Here is a 21,701-nt window from a genome sequence, read left to right as displayed (position 1 = left end):
TGGAAGTATCCAGCTGAAAGGCTGTAACTAAACGGCTGTGAATGAAACTCCCCTCTACAGAAACAACAGCCATTTCACACCGTGTGAAGCTTCCAGATTTGTGGATCGGTGGAATGGTGACGTTATCATGTAACTGATTTGAAAACAACACAGAGTCAAATGACAATTTGTAAGCCCTTTGCAAGCCATTTTTTCTGCTGCTGTAGTGAAAGCTCTCAGCCTAAATACATCTCAGTTTTACAGAGGGACTTTTTAGATGTTCTGGGGAGAAGAACAAAAACAACTCACTTTGAAACAAACACAAAAGGCAACAGTTACAGCCCAACTGTCAGGTGCTTTTCATGAATAAATTGAGTCATTCAGTCATCCTCCTGACTCAATATGATTAACCACGCTGTTCCAGAAGAGCAGTGCTATCCACTACTGCTACTGAATTTACTTTCATTAAGCTTTTCTCCTTCTCCAATGGATTTTAAGCTTCCTTCTCTTTCTTTCATGGCATTCACATCGCCTCCTACCACCCCTCTCCCTGCCTGGGCTTTTGGGCTAATTTGAAACCCGGAAGACAAAGGCGTCTTTCAGTCGTGTCAGTCTGGTCACAATGCCAGTCTCACTGCCCAGAATCCCTCCATTTGCCTGCCACACACACACACTCCTCCTCACACCCGCAGAAGTACCATTAGAAGGGTGTCATTATCTCCCATACATGGAGTGATTTACACTCCAGCCCTTTTCATCTGGCCAATTAGAGCTGGCCGAGGCCCACGGTGCTGTATTGGGGTGTTTATAATGGGACTGGCACCTGCAGAAAGGCCATCAAGCAGGCCACCAGTGTGACACTAGTTACACCAAAGCTGTAGATCAGATATGCACCCAACATCTCATTCCCTTTTCTCTCAAACCTTATCATGAAGACATAGTAAACTGAAATAGTAAAGAAAGAAGTAAATAACATCAGCTGGGAGATTTAAGAGGCATGATATATTTGTAGAGAGTAATCACATTCAATCTTGAATGGCTGTAGGCAGTAACAGGGGAACTCATGTTCTGTTTGGACATCTGGCTTCCATAATGCCCAACTTATACCAACTCAGATGCAGAGCTGAGCAGTAGCTGACCTAATTATAGTGGAATTTGGAGCTTTCCTGAACTTAAGTTGTTGTGAACGACATGTCATTTTAAAGTCTTTTTCGCTAATCTCAGTAAGAAACGCAGCTGACATCCGTGTCAAGCAGAGTCTCACAGAAAACAGCAGTGACTCCTGCAGCTGCCTGCCAAAGACTTTAAAGTCACGCAGGAAGGAATCCCTTTTTAACTTGCCCCCCACCCTCCCAATCACACTGGAATTACCAACTGGACCTGCAAAACAGTGGCTTGGCCATATTTGCTGTGCACAAACATGGAAAGATTTGGAACACTGATGGGTTTATGGGTTTAACTACCACATAGCGAGGGCATTACACAGAAAGAAGAGAATGGAGAAAATTAAAAAAGGTGTTGTGAATGTCACACTGCACTGGTGAATGGGTCTGCATGAAAGAGATAACAACTTTTAACATCTAAAAGTAGTTGTGGTAAAATAGTGATAGAACCAAAGAATCCCTGCACAAAACACAAATATGATGCAACATCATAGAACAAACAGAAAATGGAGCTCCTTCCTGTTACAGTATGTGATGTACAGTATAATGCACCCATCTACAGCTGTGAGTGCCAAATAAATCAAGTTAAATCTAGGAGTCTGTTCCTTCCCTCCTCATATAGCCGAACTCCTCAAACAAGCTGCTACTTCAAACCGCCCTGTTTATCATTCCAGTGAGGGGCTCCCCTCTGCACTGCTGTCAGACTCTGTTCATCTCTTTTCATCCCTTTATGTCTCAGTATCTTTGTGTCAAACAGGCTTCCTCAATCCTCAAGGCTCCCTACATCTCCCAGTCAACCTGTACCGCTCTTGTTTTAATTCAATCTCATCACCAGCTCCATCACGCAACATCACACATGCATGGCTACTGGCAAAGACACACAACCCACGCTTTGCACTGCTCTCTTGTTTCTTCTAATGAGGTCAATTATCTGTGACTATATGTAAATGGAAACAGTGAAGAGGTCAGACATTGTCCGAAGTGGAGCGCAGACAATAAAGGCCCACATTATGATAGTTGGGGAAGCTTAAGAGAGCAGAGTTTGAAAATGTTTGCTGGAATGTGTAAAAGGTTTGCTCTGATTTAGGGATGTGGCTTGGTCATGCTTCAGCAAAAATACAATTTTCCTGTTAGAAGACCAACAGGCTGGGAAAGGGATTGTCTGAGGTATGAATTTATAATGAGGCGTGTCACTAATGCCACAGCTGGGGCAATGGCTGAAAGCGTTACTGTTGTGCAACAGTTCACACAAATTTAAGATAATTGATTAATTATTCGAGTAGGATCGTGCCATCCTTTGCAACAGAGCATGTTTCCCACGGAATCAGCGCCTTTTCTCATATCTGAAATGATAACTCCACCTTGCAGCACAATAAGGGTGGAGGACATCACATTAGGTTTGAAGGCAAGGTGTTGCTTCAATCAGCCTGGTTTCTGTCCTGTAGTCATTACAGTTTGATTACTCTTGTCTTAGCATGTCAAGAACACACCAGTTGTTGAATCTCCATTCACAACCCTAATAATACAGGCTTGGACACAAAATATTAAAGGTAAATGATTCTGGGTGCAGTCTCTGAGAGACAGCAAATTAAAAGTGAAAAGTTCTACGTGCCAGCTTCCTACTGGGCTCAGCGACACTGAGTTTGAGAAGATCTGTTAAGATAAATAGCAGTAGCAGACGATAGCATCAACAAACACACCCACTGTTCTCAGCAGCTGCAGGCAAACAAGCGCAGACACAACCCTCTGCTTCAACTCAGAAGCGAGTTCATTTTCAAAGTACTGACGCAGGAAGAACACTACCACAATAAAATGTCTTCTGATGAACAGTAATGTTCTCATTAAGGGACCTCTTGCATATGTGTGTGTTATTAGCATTCTGTGATACATATGCAGCTGATTGGTTTGAACAGGTTAAAATGTAACTTTTTAAGCTTTTTAAAACCACAAATAGTTCTATCATAGTTCTGGTCATGTTGCCGGCACTCTCACCTCTCTCATCTCTTGGAAGATGGTGTTCAGACGTTCATTCTCAGACTGGGTATTGGTGAGGATGTTGCGCGTCTGGCGGAGCTCATTCTGAAGCTCCAGGACCCTCTGCTCATAGTAGGCCTCCTTACAAGCGGACTCCTGGATAAGAGACTCCTCACGGCTCTCCCCATCTGCTGCCACCTTCCTGTGGTTGGAGTAGGCTTGTCCAAAGGCCTGGAGATACAATAAAGCTCTTGATTAGAAGCTCTAGCATTAAAAGATATGGGAGGATTAGTTGTTAATTCATTGTTAATACTATGAAGTGTCCAAACTAGATATATATGTAAATCAGATAATGTAGCATTATCCGGCTATTAAAATTTTGAATATCAGGATTGTGACTGACAAAAGTTTGCTTTGGGATTCAGACATTTTAAACTGACATTTATCTCCACTACTGGGGTTCAGATGGGGACTGGGGCTCAAAAACCTCCTAAAATACTGCCTTTGCCCCCGTGGAGATAATCAGTCAGGCTCCATCTGGGCTGCATCATCCCGTCTTCCCCCTTGTTCCCCCATCTCTCCCTCCCCTACCCGTAGGACGTTGGCCTCCTCTGCACGTGCTCCAGAGTGACTCCACAGATGGAAAAACCAAACAGGAAAAGTAGAGCAAATGGACTTGTGTCTGGGCGATCATGAGAAGCCTGTATTCTAATGCTCTTAATACCTTAGGAGATCATAGCAGAGTACAGGAAGGTCAGCAGATATTATTTGATTTTTACAGATTGTCCAACGGGGATGAAGTTTATGAAGACTAAATAACTAAGGAAGACATAAGCTAAGCATTCCACTTTCTGTAGGGGGAGGGTGTTCTGTGAAAAGACTAACAATGTTCACATGATTTGACTGTGCAATATGAGAGGCTGTTTCACTGTTATCAGTGCTACCTTAACTTTGACCTTAATTTGTCAATGTTCTACAAGGCAGCCAAATATGAACAGAGAGACAAACAGAGACAGAACGAGAGAGAGAGAGAGACAGAAAGATCTTAACTGCAGTAGAATCTAGGTTAGGCTACTCGCTCCCGTCTCAATATAATCACCCCCCGATTAGAGATTTCATATCCAATCCTGTAACCACCAGTGATCCGATGGAAATTCTGCTTCTCATCTCGCCTCACAACTCACGCGCAGGAAGTAATCTGAAATCACCTGAGGCACTGAATCTGACCTTGTTTGCAGCTGCTGAGCATTCTCTCTTTTCTCTGACCTGCTACCCCCTTACATCTGCACGTGACTGGTGGCTGCAGGATTTTCTGCGCATCATATTAATCCCAGTAATTCCTTTAGAGAAAGGAAAAGCTGGAAATTTGTATTAGTTGAACTGGCCTACTTGCAGGACTTAAACGAATGTGTGCATAAAACTGGTTTAATGGGTCACAGAAGTGCGTGACATCATGTCTCGTGCAGGGTGTCTAGAATCTCTCTCACATTTCAGGAAATATGACAGTCCAAAGAGGGAGATAGCAATGACGAAAAGATAAGCTGCCACACTGAAGCAACAGCAGTTTGGAATGGAGATAACTTTGTCAGTAACATGAGGAACCTCATCTGTACGCTCTTTGGGAAAGCCTCTGTAGAAACAACTGCATATAAGCATGTACGTGACTGTGCTAATGTACTAAAGAATCTGAAAAATTTGTACAGTTTAAGTGATAACTGCTTTTTCAAAGCAGTTACAGCAGATCAAATACAGACTGATCTGAAAGTCTAGCTGATTCATTTATGAGTCAAATAGTAGAAAATTAATCAAACTATTTTGATGATTGATAGTTGCTGCTCTACAACATACATTGATTACTGCAATTAGTACACACAACATCTACATGCACACTAAAAAAAAAAAACACTCCAAGGTACCGTTCAATAAATAACTCATATCCATCACTCTTGTGCTAAGTGCTAAATGTCTCTATATCTTCCCCACGACCCCTACCCTCTCCAAAAATCACACCATCAATCACCAAGAGACTGCATTTGATTAAGAAGTCATTACAAGAGACAGGATTAACCCAATCATAAACCAGGGAAATCCCATCATTACAATCTCGGTGCATTGTGGATACCGAAAGGACTCCAATCAACCCAAGAGGCCTGTCCTTCAAACATAAAAGTAGAGCCCCCAGCCAAACCACTGACCCAAGGCCTTTAATCTTAACTCCCAAAGCGTGGCTTTATGCTACTTTTAGGGGAGGGTAAATTGGGGACACAAGCAAGCAAGCCTATAATCCCACAGTGAGCAGCCCACACAATTTATAATTCATCGTTAGTTTGCCATATGTTGCAGTTTTTTTAACATTGGACATGTGAGCATGGATTATTAATCTCTTGCAAAGCTAATCAAAGGCAGGTCTTTAGTCATTAGCAGGCTGTCTGGACTGGATTTCCTCCCACATTTTCCTTGCTGAAAGCTACGTCTAACATAATGATGATGCTACATGTGGAAAATTCAATCATTTTCAAGATTTGTCCTTCCATAAAACAAAATGTCTGATCCCAGATGACTGCATACATTACAAGACTAAGGTTAGACACCATGCTGAGCTGGTCTTTATTTTCAAACTGTGATCAAAAGTAGCATGTGATAGATAAAACGAGAAGTCACCTCTGATCTTAGCTGTTTTTTTTTTGTTTTTTTTAGTCAGATGTCAGATTTATTTTCATTACTTCCTCATACATTACGCACACCATAATAAAGCATCTGACTACCCTAGTCATAAGATTGGCACATGCAAACCTTCAAAAAGACTTTTAAAGAATTGCATGAGCGCAAGAATGATGGACGCTGTTGCTATGCCTTCATTTTTATGTTTGAGGTGAAGCTTATGTCAAACCAGCGGTTTCTCTGGTAATGAGGTTATTTTACACCCAGGGTGTTAAATTCAAGCAGCTATCTGTAGGTTTATCTTTCAGAAAAACAAATGTTGCTATGACAGTGTTTACAGGAAACTCTTGGAATTAAGACTGCCTGTGTGTTCCTGTTCAAAGCATGTTGGAACAGGATATAATTCTGACATTGTCTTCTAAACAAACAAGTTCACAAAGTCCACTGATTAAAGGCTGAGGCATGCTAATGGTCATCACACCTTTTTGCTATGTGATCCCTGTTCAGTAATGGAAGGGCAATGTTAAACACTGGCTTCTGAAGGGTACAGCTCTACTGCTCCTGTTCAACACCTCATATGGTCTAAGAAATAAAAGCAGAGAGAATATAGGTCACAGATTTCACTCTGGTCTTCCCCCAGCTGAGAATCAACCTGTGCACGTTTCTCTGATCCGGCGAGTCAAGAGCACAAGGGAGATAGGCTTTGGGTCTCTCGCAGCCAACAAACAGATCAATGCTGCCAATCTCAGAAGACCCGTGGAGCTAAAGTAAACGTAGAGAGTAAAAGTAGAGAACAGTGATTCTGTGACATGAACTGAGATCGGTGAGCCGGTAAAGATGCATCCAGTACAAAATCTGGAGTATAAATAAAACAAATGAGAATAAAACAAATGTGTAAATTCAACTTAACTTAGTAATAGTATTTCAATCAATACAAAACAGTCCTCTTGAAAACCCCTGACTTGGAACTAAAACCTAATTAGAAAAAAAATCTCTGACTCTTCTATCTCTGGTCCAGCTTTCAATTTAGTCCTGTCTGATCTCACAGCCTGGATCTAACTGGAAAATAAAGCTAGTATAATAAAGACCAGGAGGAGAATAGAAGAGGCAGAAATGGAAAAATCAAAACAGGATAAGACAGAGAGAGAAGCCATTCATCTTCTTTGTTGCAGAGCCAGAATAAAAGAAGCTGTACCTTACATTTGTGCAATGGAGACAGAAAACAAAATGAACCTTAACGGGAGTCATGGGTTGGCTTCCCTTATTCACTGGTCTGATACTGAGGCATAATGCTGACCTGAGAATCTCACAAGATGATGCCATACAGGGCTCAGCAGGACATTCCTTCTGTGCAATACCAGATGGCACAACCTCAAGATGCAGAGATGTGATATGAGAATGCGTTTTGCAAGTCCAGTGTGGGCTGATGTTAAGATTTTCGGTCTCTTCAGCAGCATTCTTGTTCTATGACAAAGACAGCCTGTGACAAATGCTCGACAATATGTCATACAGACTAGTTTAGTTACTCATGCAGATGGTGAGAGTGTCGGGGTTGACCCTGGATGCCAAAGCCATGTTCCAGCAAAAACTGGTCAAAAAGACTGGTCATTGTTACTCACTGAAGGCAACTGTGGAGGAAAAGAGGTGGAGCAGGAAGAGAAAAAAACCCCTACTGAATGGATTTGCCTGCCTCGTGAATCACAGCTCACGTGGAGTCAGTTTGTGATGATAAACAGACATGCTCTCTTTCTCCCTTTCCACGTCCGTTCACAGGCCACTGAACAGCCAGCGACTTCGAAGGGACGCACCGCTTTAGGGTGTGTGCTGATTCTATACTTAGCTGTTTGCTATCAGCTGTTCAGAATACAGATCTCTCTGGGCATGAGGTTAAAAAGTGTCTGGCAATAAGTGGGAATGCTGCACTATTCTATACTAAAAAGCCTTAGTACACGATAGTTCAATATTTTTTTGGGACATAATATCTCACTGTGTTGTTTCCGACTCAACAGCCTGTATTTACATGGTTCTGTGAGGAATGTAAACCATGTCACATGGCCGTGTGTGCTTGTTTTAGTTAACTCAATTTACTGAGACCAATGTTGCTGATTATTGCATGTTGTGCCAAAGCCAATGACGTATAATGATAATGATATAATGAGTAACAGAGAAGCTAATTATTTACTTCAGCCTTTCCTCTTCAGCGGGGATGGGACTGAACTGGAAAAGACAGAGATTTGCTTTATTCTCTTGACAAATCTGTGAAGGTTATGATTAACTCCCCACTGGTTTCAGTTATCCCCTTTTTGCTTTACTGACAGTTTCTCATCATATGAGCACCTCTAAATCTGCATGTGTCAAGCAGTGATTTCTGCGGCAAAATTATAAAACGATTAAGTCTAGAATGTGTAGAAGAAACTGTCATATTTAACAGTTAGATGCATGTGCCAAAGAAAAGGAGGAATGAGAAGGGAAAAAAGGTGCAAGAGAAATGCAAATGACAGAGGCAGAGATATTAGCCATTGTCTGGCACTGAGCCATATTGATTCACACACAGGCTTGGACAATTTCACACACTCAACACACCTGTACACCCATTCCCAATTTTCCCAGTGTGCCCTGCAGTCAGTCTGCAGCACCTGGTGCTCCAGCCATGTTGAAGCCTGCTTTTCCTTCACTGACAAAGAAGGATGAGACGAGTGTTCAAAGCCTTGTAGGGGTTCCAGCAACTTTGCACGCTACACGTTTTCAACAAATACATGGGATACAGTTCATGCCAAAGGCAGGTACCACACAACAGAGAATATGAGGAGGCAGAGGTTAGAGAAACATACCATTTTGCTAGATTACGAGAGAAAGAAATAATTTAGCCTCAAGTAGACTGGCTCAATGCAATGCCCTCATCCCGAGACTTGAAGAGCGTGAACCTCCTGAAAACAACCACAAAGCTCTGCCAGATTGTGGATCTCCTGAGATGTAGGGAAAGACAGAGAAAGAGAGAACACCAGAGGGGATGGAGCCACTGGGAGAAGGGAGACACATGCGCTCAAAGCATATGTGCACACATGCACGCATGCACTCACGTGCGCGCACCCACACACACACACACACACACACACACAGAGGCCTCAAAGTACATGCAGGTCTCATGAGGCCCTTTACACGCCTCAGTCATCCTCCATAAAAATATCAGAATAGCCTAATTGGGCTGCAGGAGCTCAGTGATAGAAAATTTCAACATAAATTCTTACATCATGGTGTAATGATTAAGTACCAACTAGTGCTTTCATCAGATCTGGCTGGGGAAAACCACATTTCAAATTGTATCCCAACTTCACATAGGCCACTAATCTGAAGTCCGCATTAGAGATTCTGTGTGAAGTCAGTCTTTGGTTAGATCAGACCTCATGTTCAAACTTGCTGCTGATCTATATTCATCACACGTCCACAAAGACAGGAGCTCAGAGTGCACATAACTGCTTTGTAAAAGGTGAAACACCTGTAGGAGGAGGACAACCAAGCACCACACTGTCATTACATTGTCTGTGTCAGACTCAAGGCTCTATACTGGACTGGCTCCTGTGTTATTATCCTGGGTCTAAACGGTCATTAAGTTCCAGACAGTGAGCTTAAAGGAACAGTTAACCAAAAAAATGGAAAGGAGTTTCACAGAAAAAACAAGCTTACAAAAAGGTGTAAATAATGTCTTTTTAAATCAGTCTGGGGTCTGGACGATGTGCAGTTATGTTATGTTGTCCCCATCTCCTTCAGTTGTTTAAAGTGAATGCTATAATGCTGTTTTGCTGTGAAGCTCCAGATGCAGGGAGCTTTTGTGGGCTAAGAATCTTCACCTGACTTTCCAATCAAGGGGCTGAGCATATAATGACTGTATTTTCATTTTTGGGTGAACCATTCCTTTAAACATCTGAGTCTGCTACAGTATATTTAGTCCTAAGTGTATGTATTACAGAAGATGAAGGCAGTTTTTACATGTTGACAAGTTTTTTGCTTTAGCATATCTTTATAAAATAAACTGCACAATGTAAATGTGAATTTCCCTCGGGATCAATAAAGTATCTATCTATCTATCTATCTAATGACTATAGCATAATGATACCATTCATCCGGCTCCTTTGGTCCTGGGTTGGTAGTTGCCACTCTGAGCAATAGCAGCCCCAACACAAATATCATTTGAAAATGCTGGGGAGTGGAAAGGTATCAATTTCCATTATTGCACTACAAGCACAGCCTTAAGGCAAAATATGTTCCACTATCAACATTTAGATAAAAAGTAGATTTTAGTGGGGCTGAGTGTTTCCTGAGAACGCTTTTCTTGACTTGAGTTCCTGTTTTTGTTTCTCTCTTCTAGACCACGGGGAAAACTGCTCTGCTTGGTGTTGTGTAATGGGAAAGAAGAACCACAACATTTTAGATTATACTTCTGTCTTGAGTATTTAGAGTTTGCAGGCAATTAATCACAGGAAAGCATCTGTTTATCCCTGGCTGTTTATCAGGTCTATTGTTCCGCTGCTAAATCCACCACAGAATGGGGGACAAAAGCCAGTCTCTTAAGGGAGAGCAGAGATTCAAAAGGGTTGATATTTTGCACCACCATATCAGCGACTGGGCTGGATTCTTTATCATCATTCATATCATGGCACTGTTCCATACCAGCTCCAACTCTGGGCGTTTGCAACCTCAGGCAATTGCAATGCAAAGATAGCCTTATCTGTGCCTGCCTGTAGTCAGCCTGTCGGTTCTCCTTTCTGTCTGACAATCGGGGTCTGGATGGTCCACGCGCCCGTACCCCAGGGGAACAGCTGTCGTTATGGTTACTATACCGATTACAGTGACGGAGTGAGAGGCGGTCAGCAGAGGCAGGGCAGGAGGGTGCCATCGACACAGATGGCCGTTTCAGAGCTCAGCCTAGCACAGCTTGCTCTCCTCCCTCTTTCACTGGCAACAGTCGTCACCCGTGTCCCGTGCCTCTCCAGTACAAGATTTGCTTGCACAAAAGCAGGCTGGTCTGAGGTTGCTTTGAAGTATTATTGTCTTTGCTCTCTTTTCTATCTGACCAAGCCTATATCATAGTAAACAAACAGTGAATCAGACCGAAATCTCTATTTAGAGTGTTATTTCACCATATTTCCCAAAAGACACTGCTCCCTGTGAAACTCTTACATGTGCCTTCTGCAGCTGAACAGCCTGCCCTCCTCGGATATAAATGACAGAGGAGGGGAGCAGCTGGGGCCACAGCTGGGGCCCGGCACACACATACTGTATATGCATACATTTGTGAATGTTGACACACACACACACATACACACACACATACATTTTCTTCCAAAGTCCAAGGTCAGGTTTGCAGGAAGAAGGGGGAAGGTGAAGTAGACAATGACACTGAATTTATTTGTTTGTGTATTTGTTCACAGGCAGTAGATACGTTTGTTTTTTTTCTTTTTTTTAATAAAACCCCGATCAAACGTCACAGACAATCATTTATTAGACTAATGCTGCATGTGAGACTCAAATGCATTTCCCCTCCTCATTCTAGACCCCATTTGTATGTCTAACATTCAGGATGAAACAGTGACAGGAGTGGGGGAGGGACTGCACAAACATGTTTGCCTTATTCCTGAGGTTTTCCATCCAAGTTGCCACTGAAATACAACTATGCATGACTCTTTAAATTTTCCTCCTGGGCAGGTCCTGCCCTTCCTCCTGGGTAGATAGAGACTAATGACCGCCCCTCCTCATCTGAAGTAATTAAATCCTGTATGTGACTGTGTGCATGCACATTCTTGTCCCTAGTGTGGTTAAACCTTGGGTCAAAGTGGCAAGCCTTCCATATGCAGCGATGTCAGTTTGTGAGAATGGGATGGGCCTCACCACCACCATATCTGAGTGCAAATAATGTACAGAAGGCCAGCTAGACAACAGTATCTGGATACAGCTGACAGACACTCCTGTTTGGTCTCTATTAAACAATACATTCTTTCATTCCATGTTCAAATAACACTTGCTTAGCTTATCAATAGCTAGCCCTCTCTCTGACAATAGAGCATTCAAGTAAAATAATGAAAAAAAAAGATTAAAGACAAACCAGAACAACCTGAAGTCAATGCTGAACAAATGCTGGTAAACACCTGTGATACATATTTATAAAGTTACGTTTACACAAAAAAAGAAAACAGTTGGTTATTTAAAGTCCCAGCACTTTAAACTCATGGAGCCAGCTGACAGAGGAACCCCCAGTTTTCTCCTATCTGAAAGAGAGTGAGCTGGTTCCCACAGGAAACATGAGCATTGTCTGGTGCCCCTCCCTTCCAAACCTCTCTCCTTTTCTCTGTCTGCTATTCCCACTTCTCAAGAACCCCTGAGAGATTGGCACACATCCAATTAAAACCCCTCCTCTCCTTGCTCTCTCTGAACCCAAACTCTAATGTTGTTATTGCTGGACGTGCAGCCCCCTGCCCAACTCTACAATTCTGTCGTCTTATCTCCCCTCCCTTTTACCTCTTTTCTATTCCCAATACCTCCATCACTTTCCCCCGTTCAATCACGCCTGAGGGTTTCAAAGCGGGGCTCCATGAGACTCGGGTGGGACACAGTGCGACGGGGGGACCCAGACTCACTAGCCTATTTACAATAGGAGCCTGGGGAGGAAGGGTATGTGGGTATGGAGCATGGGGGGGCATACCGTTGTTCTCCGACTTCACTGTGGTGTTGATGTTAAAAGGATGCCCAGGGCGAAGGGACAACCCTTTGAAATTGCGTTTGCTAATGTTGTTAATGGCAGTTTTTTTTTATAATAGATGGCCTGTTAAAACGAGGAGCTGCTTCTCAGAATCTGCCCTCCGGTTTAATTAATTTAGATAAGATGGGAGGCGCTACTCTGCCAGTCAGGAGATAATTTTGATGAGTGAACGATGAAGAATTTCAGAGGAACCAGAGAGGGGTGTGCCAGAATGCACTCATGTAAACAGAGAACACTATCTACATCTTATTCCTGACCTCCTTGTGTACTGCACCAAACCACAGGATGCCCCAGGAGAAACTGCAGACTAGAACTTATGTTTAGTTGGAGGATATGGGTGGGGCAAGTCATGTCCTTCAGATATGTGTGAATGGGAGTGTATATTTAGGGGTGAGGTTGGGGCACCCACCATCTGTCCACTTATAGCTACCAGCGTTCTATTCCTGCTCTATATGCTAATAAGTGTGAAGTGTTGTACCCTCATCACATATCTTTTGTTTCTCTAGTGACATCACCTTCAACTTTACCTACCTTGTGTGTCCAAAGGCCAGCAAAGTAACAATATGGGGAACTGTGGACCAGATCTCAAGAGGTCATTAAAAGGATATCAAGATTTGTTTGCATATATTTCGTTATGTCTGTAAAGATTTTATTGGATTAAAAATTTCTGAATGCATCTGGCATGTTTGCTAAGTCTGCTGATGACAAATCACACTTCATTTAATTCCCATATTTTAAACACCGACAAATATAGAAGAATACCGATGGGCAGCTTTTGAGGCACAAAATAATTTAAAAAGTGCAGCGTAAAGCTAGACGGCTCCATACGGATATTGAATCAGTTCCTGTCTCTGTTGGAAATGCAGCATAATGAGTGTTGATGTTAACACAGAAAGCTAGACCCAACACAATCCCCTCATCAAAAAAAAACAACTGTATTGTTGTATTGTTGAGATTATTCCTTGTTGAACACAGGTGACAGAAGTGATTTTACTGAACCTCGTGTGGTCATTTCCTCTGATCCACTAAGATATCCGGACTGATACAGAGCCATATTTCATATGCTTCCTATGTGCTATAAAAACCCCAGATGTAAACAGGATGTAGAGCAGGGGGGCAGGGGATGTGAGTACTGATTTCATTTCAATAGAAGGAAGAAGGAAGATCTGATGGAGCAGAATTTTGCTTAGACTCAGTAAGAGTCCTGACGGATTACTATCCAAACACAAAGTCATAAACGAGCATTCTGGAAAGGCCAGAGGACAGATTTTATATGAGTCATTCCTTGTCAATCATGTTTGCTTGAATCCTGCATCAAGACAGATAAGGAAAGTTTGTGAGCAATGTGATACATTATCCGGAGAGAAACTCCATAAAGGAATCATGCAGGTGGGATTTGGGTCCTATCCTGAAGTGGTTATGTTGACCTTAACTGAATGGCAGCAAATAGTCTAGAGCTATCAGGACCAAGTGTTTCAACAGGAAAACAGAGTATCCATATCAGGTATTGCGTAACATGGTATCTTGAGTTATCAAAAGCATATACAGTAAGGTAGCATTACTGTGGAGCAAACTTATCTAAGAACCAGGCTTGTGTTTTTTCCTAATAGAAACCATAGTCATGAAAAACCCTACAAATAACTTAAATCAATTCAATAGAAAAATAACATTACATACAAAAAAATAGCCTGTGAAACTACAACGAACACTCTTTCCCACAAACACACCCTGGCTCAGCCACACGCATGCACACAGGCTTCTTTGTTGATTTATAATAGTTTATAGCTGTGCATATAGGAGAAGAGAAACTGGCCTACTGCCTGAGTGAACCATGTTGTATTGTCAGAGGCATACAGCCATTGCTATGACCTCATCCTCTGCTTTTAGCATGGACTCCTGTCTGATCTGGCACTAGTCTGCAGTAATTGGATTAACACTGGTAGAATCATGACCCTACTGGGCTGCGATACCACTTCTGTACATGCACTATTGACTTATGTGGACTTTTAATAAAAACTTCTTTATACACTAGGGTAAAATGTATAAATTTAACTGTGTATAATAACTGTAACTATAGGCTTGTCAGTATGAGCAATTAACAAATAATCTAAATTATCCACTTCACCATCATCCATATTTACGACAGCCAGAAGGCAGTATCTTTGAGTGTGTTCTGATGTGTGTGTTCTCACAAAATTATTTCGATTACACAATATTCTTTTGAGCAGTTACTGTGCTGTGCTCTTCTATCAGCAGCAGTCACAACAACTTCTAAAGAAGGCTTGGGGGGAAGCTTAATGCAAGTTTCACTGAGAACCATCAGTCATGTAAACAGAAAACAAACTGCTACATACCAAGAATAATAAACATGTGTTCCTTCTGCACCGCCCTGTGCTAATGCAGCGCTACACTGCACAAACACTCCACTCTTCATAGGAAACCAAAAGCATTTCAAGCAGCACCAAACAATTCACCTGGAACACTCAAACAGTGTTCCACTAATGCTCCAGAGTAAATGTGCCCTGCACTTGAACTGTGGATGGGTGCTGATGGTATTTAGTTTATCAGAGCTAAGGACAAAAGCCCTTAAAATCATTACGGATTAGCAGCAGGCCATTTTAAAAAACTGGGCATAATGATTCTTTCATTACTTTGCGATACCATATGGTCGTCCTTCTGTGACACAGAAGGCAACATTAGTTCATGTGAGTAGATCTTGTGGATGGACCAGCATGTTTAGACACTTGATAACATTTTAGATGGGAAATCTATTCACAAAACTATTGTATGGGTGGTATTTACAATAATTTGTTCATTCTTATTGTTCATTCTTATTGAGGTTGGAATTTATATAGCAGAGTGACAGGTGTGAAGGCACCCAAAAGGACAAACTGCAAGGCTTGACAGCCATTGGAGTAGGCTAATGGGCCATGACAAGGAGAACAGGACAGTTTACCAAGAGCACCCGACAGCCTCTGTGCAGGCTTACCCCAAAATGCACCTACCTGTCCCTGACTATGGAGACTGCCCAGCGTGAGCAGGAGCCTGGCAGGCTCCCAGACCTCCGTAAGCCCTGTGCATAGCGGCTGGGATTCATCCTCTTAGTTCCAGAGGGTAGGGGATTTGGGACTTTATTTAGTGCCATTTAGAAAAGATTACCCCTTAACAGTGGACGTGCCGTCCAGCAAAAGACATTCTAGATAAAAGGGCCGAACAGAATAGCCAAAACAATGCTGAAAGATTTAGCATATGCTAGGTCACAGATAGAGGCAAAATATTACTCAACACATACAAAAAGCCTAAAGAAATAAGACAACTAAGTACAGTGTCTTGAATGAGCTATTATCGGGTATTGGGAGGTTGTAATGAGCTGCAAGAATGGCTGAAATAAGACAAAAAAGAGGAAAAAAAGATTACGAGTGTAAGAGATGAGCAGCTGTAGGTGCAAAGTAGCTTGGTGTGGCGATCCAATAAAATGGGACCAACTTTCTTTACGACTCTTCATATGATGGAGCAGATGGGTTTTGTGTGCTCCTCATATTTTCTACTGACGTCCAATCAGCATCCAACTCATTTAACACCACAGAAAGGATTTAGAGACACACCAGATATCTTTGTTTAAGGACACAGGGATATATCCTTTAGTGATCTGCTATTTCAAAAGGGACAAAAGTGACCAATCCTTTCAAATGTAACCACAATGGGTCGCCTCTCTCAATCTGTCCTTTGTCATACACTATGTTCTGCTGGCATTTAACCCTCTCTTTGCTTGTGACACCCAAGACCCGTTAACCCCAGTTGACTCTAACACACAAAGGGCCAGCGAGTTGAGCACAGAGAACCCAGGTTTTACTGAGCTTAACAATATTTAGGGCTCTGATTGTCTGGTTGAATTCCACAACGCAGTACACAGCTGCTGCAACACTGATGGGAGAGTCATAGGGGAGGAACAGAGTGGGTGTGTGGCTGCATGATTTCAGTGTGGTCTCAGACTCTCACCACAGTCCAAAAAGGAACCAAGAAGCTTTAGGCCTTTGTTAAACTGCCATTGTCTAACTGCCTGTAGTCTGTAGAAAGAACCAGTATCAGAAAAAAACTAAATTAAAAAGCACAGACTATGGGATGCTCTGTGGGTCTGTTTTCTTTGATCAGAAGATAACGCCTATCGCCTTCTATCTCCTCCATTCACACAGACCTAAGAAATGCCAAAGGAGTTAACATCGAGCCCGCCATGCATCACAAAGCCTCTCCAGTTTCCCATACACTCACAGACTATTATACATGCAAGAGCTCTACATTAAAGGTTGGAGGCGTGGCACATGATGTCATCTGTGAGTACTTAACTTAAGAATATCAACAACAGATAAGGGAACACCACCTCACGCTCTCATGCTGCTGCGTAGAGTGTACTCTAATGCCATTAGGTACTTTGCCTTGTGACTGAGACTGATAACTAGGGTAAAAGTCCCCATGATTATATCATATCTTCCCTTGCACCCTATCATGCATAAAGGCCTTTATCAGAGCACAGTTGGAAGACTGAGCAGTTTTCTGCTGCTGACTTAAGCTTGACAGTGTGTCCAAAAAAAAGAAAGTTGCATAATCATAAAGCAATGCATGACCAAGTAAAGTCTTACAGCCCACATCTCCATGACTCACATTCGCTGTATTGTACCACCAGATGAACCTCTCCATCAGGCTAGCACACCGCAAACTCTGCCGGTCAGCAACGAGGAAATGGTTATCAGATACAGTCAACTTAGTGCCATAACTCTTTCAAGGGAGGTGAATGAGGGAGAAGACTGATACTGATAAGGGAACATAAATATATACTCAGCGGTCTAATGACAAAAGCCAGTGCACAAGCAAATAATGGGTGAAGAATTGTTTTGCATTTGGAGGGCTGTGAAGTGAATGAGAAAGGGGAAATGCAGGGGTGGGGGCCCACTAACATATACTTTGGATACAAAGAAGATAGCTACATCAGAGAACGGGTACATCCTATGAACATCATCAACCAAATGCATGGTTACTTCTGGCCAGTTACCACGTGTATATGTGCTATTACAACTAGCTGTGAGATGATCGGTCAGAAAGCTGCACCTACTCAGGAAAGAGTGCGTCTGGCCAAACGAAGGCACAGAGCTGTGCCGTTACTAAGCAACAGTGGGGTGCAGAATTCCTCCATCTTCCTCCCTGAACAGTAGCGTGTACGTGGGGGTGTGTTTGACTGCGAATATTAGTGCACAGTCCAGGGGTATGTGAGAAGGTGAGAATTGGCTAGATTGCAGGGGATGTTTGCTCACTGTCAAGATGATTTCTGATTGGCCGTTTACATCCAGCATGAGGGGCAAAAAAGTGTGCTATCTGGACATTTAAATCACTATAAATACACATAAATCTGATGCATTTGTGTTGTGTTTGTGCATGCCAGCAAGTCTGAGCAGAGCATATTTAGGGTCACTCTGGAGGTTTCAGTATTCAGCTACTCTGTAAATCTCGCAGACACTCTATTCCATCCTTGAGAGGAGAATGGACATCCAAACATTGTCAGTGTAAATATTAATCACAAAGAGAACCAAAGAGAACCTGGAATTTGTCTGCCCAAAGAAATAACTGTCTATAATGTGCATTTGTAACAGCTGCAGACAAAGCCACCCTCTTCAGTTTGACCTACCTACTTCAAAATGTCCCACAAATCAAAGCAACGAAAGTCTGTGAAACTGATTAATATAACATTTACCTTTTCAGAATGATATCTCGCATTATATGTTTGGATCTTGAGTGGAAACCAGCCAGTGAGATAAGCTTATCTTGTGTTTGCACCCTACTGCCTGCTTAAGTACAGAGGGATGTACAGACAGAGGAATGTGATAGCATCACTTCTGCCCTTCAGAGAGGCCGTGTTGGGAGGTTAGGTAGAGGAATAAGGAACATAACTATGGTCATCTGACCAGTGATCTACAATCGGTATAACCAACCCTGTGGCAAAAGAAAGGACCTTTGCCACAGCTTTGAGCAAACAATTGAGTTTATTGCTCACACAGATGGATGTTTGTGTTCCATTGTGATACAGAAAGAATCCAACATTCTAGGAGTCCATCCAGACTCACAATGAGAACTTCTCTTTTCAATAACATTCACAAATTTTGAATAAAACAAATGTCCCAGCTCCTTTTTATTTGCTTTAGTTTGCTGCCATGGCTACTCTTTCAGAATGTTTTCAGACTGTCTCTTCGATTCAGAGCTTTTTGCTGTCGTTCCACTGTGGCAGAGCTGGGCTTTCTTGCCAAAAACATGCATGGGAAACTTAGCAGGACTTGCTGAGACAGTGTTGAAACCTCCTTCTCTGAGCTGTAATAACAACTAGAGAGAGGGCCGCGGGAGGACAGACAGCTGAAAACTTCTCTGTAAGCATCTCTCTACTGAAACACACAAAACCCCAAGAGAGATGAGCGGGTTTCTGGCAAGGAATTAAGGGAGTTTACCATGAAGCCAGCTTTCTCAGCTATTGGTTGTCTGGCCTATAGTGGGAGGACACAGGAAGAAATTTCAAAGGAGGATGTGAGAAACCATGAACAAGCTCGTGTCAAAGCGGGAATGTGCTGTTTTTTCCATGACTTCTTGTGGGTGCAGAAAGGGCCCAATGGCTGCAGCCGTTGGCAGGACTGTCAGCTTAATGTCACTCCAAGCCAAACGTCTCTCTCTCTAAATCACAAGACATAGACAAACTGCTGCTCTCGGGAGGAAAATTGGACACAATATGATAGCAGTAGGGAATAAGTCTGGCCACTGATCAGAAAAACAGACACATCCTTTATCTGACTCTCCAGCCCAGCTTGAACTGTCGCTCTCAACATTCTTTCCATTCCCAAAGGGTCACAACTCGTTTGACTTCCTCTTTAAGCTGTTCATCCCTCTCTCTCTCTCTGCTGAGCGGGAAGGTTCAAAATTCAAACCTACTCCCGCCCCTGTCTACTAAACTAGTAATTCTTGTTCACAGACGGGGGCCCATTGGGCTGAAAGACACAGACAAAATATCTAATGCTCTTCAAACATCTAAAGGCATTGATTTTGAATGTGATCTCCACATATAATTTTTAAAAGCTATGTCTGCAGAACATAATTAGACCAAATACAAACACAGGATGCAAATGAATGACAATGAATGAATGACAGCCTGCAGAGTGACTAAATATTAAGACATTACAGAAGTGTGGGTGGAAAGGCGCCAGGCCTAGACTAGCCGTGAGTCAGACAAGAATGTCTTTGAAAAAGGGGCCAGAAGAGCTGCATCAATAAATAAAAGGTGGAAATGCAATGGGGAACAGACTGAGCATAGAGGGGGTGGGGTGGCGGTCTACAGAGGATGCATCCCCTCCTCATCTTACATTTTTGACCTTGTAGGATGAAAGGCAGCTATTTTATGGCTGATACCTGCCAGTGTGTCATGCTGTACTGATGAGAACATACATATACCATAAAAAAATACAAGGTCAATGAAAAGCTTTTTTTTTTATTATTCATTTACTTTTTTTAAGAATAACAAATGGGTATACGCCCAGGAACACTTGTGATATTCATGGTTTAAGAGGTGCTGCACGGTCTGTGAGTGCTGGATAATATTCTTATTGTTTCTTAGTCATATTGTGTGGTTTTAAAATACAGCCTACCTCTTTCAGCTGGTCGAGCTCCTGTCTGACAGCCTCGTACTCGATCTCCAGGTCATCGTATTGCTGTTTGAGCTGCTGCTTCTCCTCCAGCACCGCCAGTCCGTACTCCGCCGCCTGGATCTTTTCGTTCGTGGTCTCACTCAGCTCCCGGGAGAGACGCTCAATCTCGGCCCGCATCCACTCCGGCCCGGCCTCCAGCAACAGCATAGCGTCGGGGTAGCCCTGCTCTTCCACGGACATGGTCGGTACCGGTGATGATCAACCAACGTACGCCAGCTGATCTGCGACAACGGGGATGTTGGGGCGTCTTCAAGAGGTGTAACCTTGAAGAAGAAGCGGTTGCTCAAATTCGTCTGTAATTAAATTGCATGATTGTTACGTTCTTGTTCCTGTTTCTTTGGTCATGTAGATGACTCTGTTCAGTTATCTCCGACGGGGGAGTTCTCCGTTATTTCCTAAAAATGCTCCATCGCTGAGATCCTGCGTTTCCGTCTCCTCTCCCCCCGGCTTGTCGGAGCAATAGTGCCGGAGCAGGAGGACCAACTGCCAAGACAAAAAAGGATGTCCAATTTCTGGTTCTTACTTTCAAAATAAAACTACTATCGAAAAAAATGCTCTGCAGATCATGTGTACCTATAGGCTTGTTTTACTTTGTTTACGTACTGAAACTGGAATGAAATATATCTCAGAAACAACATGTACTGTGTGATAAGTCATTGATCATTACCTTAAATGTCTGTGATATCTTATTTTATTTTGAAGGGAAAATCAATCAACTTCCTATGCTACCGTTATCAACACCGGCTTGTTTGAAACAGCTGAATGAAATACGATGCACCTACGCCACCAGCTGGGACAGCTTTACAGAATAGCAGTGCTTCTCGGGAAATGTAGTGCTCTTAGAACTTAAAACCTACCGCCTGCTACAGGAACTGGACTCATTTCCCATTAGGCTTTGTTTATTTGCTTATGTGGAGCGCGGAAGTCTTTCCGTTTGTTGTCGAAATGACAGTCAGGCACGGCGTCCTTATAGCAGTTGCTACATATAGCTGCTGCCACCTGTCGGAAAAGTTAATTAATTAACAATCTTTTCGTGTAAATACGCTGCATATTTTTACATACATTTTGTCCCCGGGGCCACATATGAAAGAGTCTCATTTAGATAGATAGATAGATAGATAGATAGATAGATACTTTATTGATCCCGAGGGAAATTAAAGATTCGTTTACGCTAAAATCAAGCTAGTTTTCTACGCCACTCTGATATTTTTAAAATGGTAAAGTTATTAATGAACGGTTCCCAGATTACACAGGTCCCGTCTCATTTTACTTTAGCTATATTAGAGGAAGTAACTCATTTACAGAAGTAACTATTAATATTTCTAGTTATTCTTCAGTTTAATATATACTGTACTGTATATATTTTTATATATAAAAATGCAGTGCAGCCTACCTTGTACTCAGTGTCTTGTTGACGCTTTTAATGTTCACAGCAGG

The 21,701-nt window shown here is 42.5% G+C and overlaps 1 protein-coding gene across 5 annotated transcripts in view; it reads right to left on the bottom strand.

Moving 5' to 3' along the window:
* Positions 1 to 20,772, bottom strand: part of LOC124062937 (protein bicaudal D homolog 2-like) — a 42,483-nt gene extending 21,711 nt beyond the window's left edge. For 4 of the 5 annotated variants that reach the window (XR_006844021.1, XM_046396049.1, XM_046396050.1 and 1 more), the window contains exons 1-2: positions 20,205 to 20,772; positions 3,135 to 3,347 (exon numbers count right to left, since the gene is read on the bottom strand). Coding sequence is in view for 4 of the 5 variants with exons in the window: in XM_046396049.1 (XP_046252005.1) it covers positions 3,135 to 3,347; positions 20,205 to 20,444 (453 nt within the window). In the remaining variant the exon portion in view is untranslated. The remainder of the gene's footprint in view (positions 1 to 3,134; positions 3,348 to 20,204) is intronic. The other variant, XM_046396052.1, reaches the window with a different exon arrangement.
* Positions 20,773 to 21,701: the final 929 nt, after the last annotated feature.

This window comes from Scatophagus argus, chromosome 8, assembly GCF_020382885.2.
Source record: "Scatophagus argus isolate fScaArg1 chromosome 8, fScaArg1.pri, whole genome shotgun sequence".
Taxonomy (NCBI): domain Eukaryota; kingdom Metazoa; phylum Chordata; class Actinopteri; family Scatophagidae; genus Scatophagus; species Scatophagus argus.
Note: the sequence above shows the minus strand (reverse complement) of the source record. Positions and strands in the feature narration are given on the sequence as shown.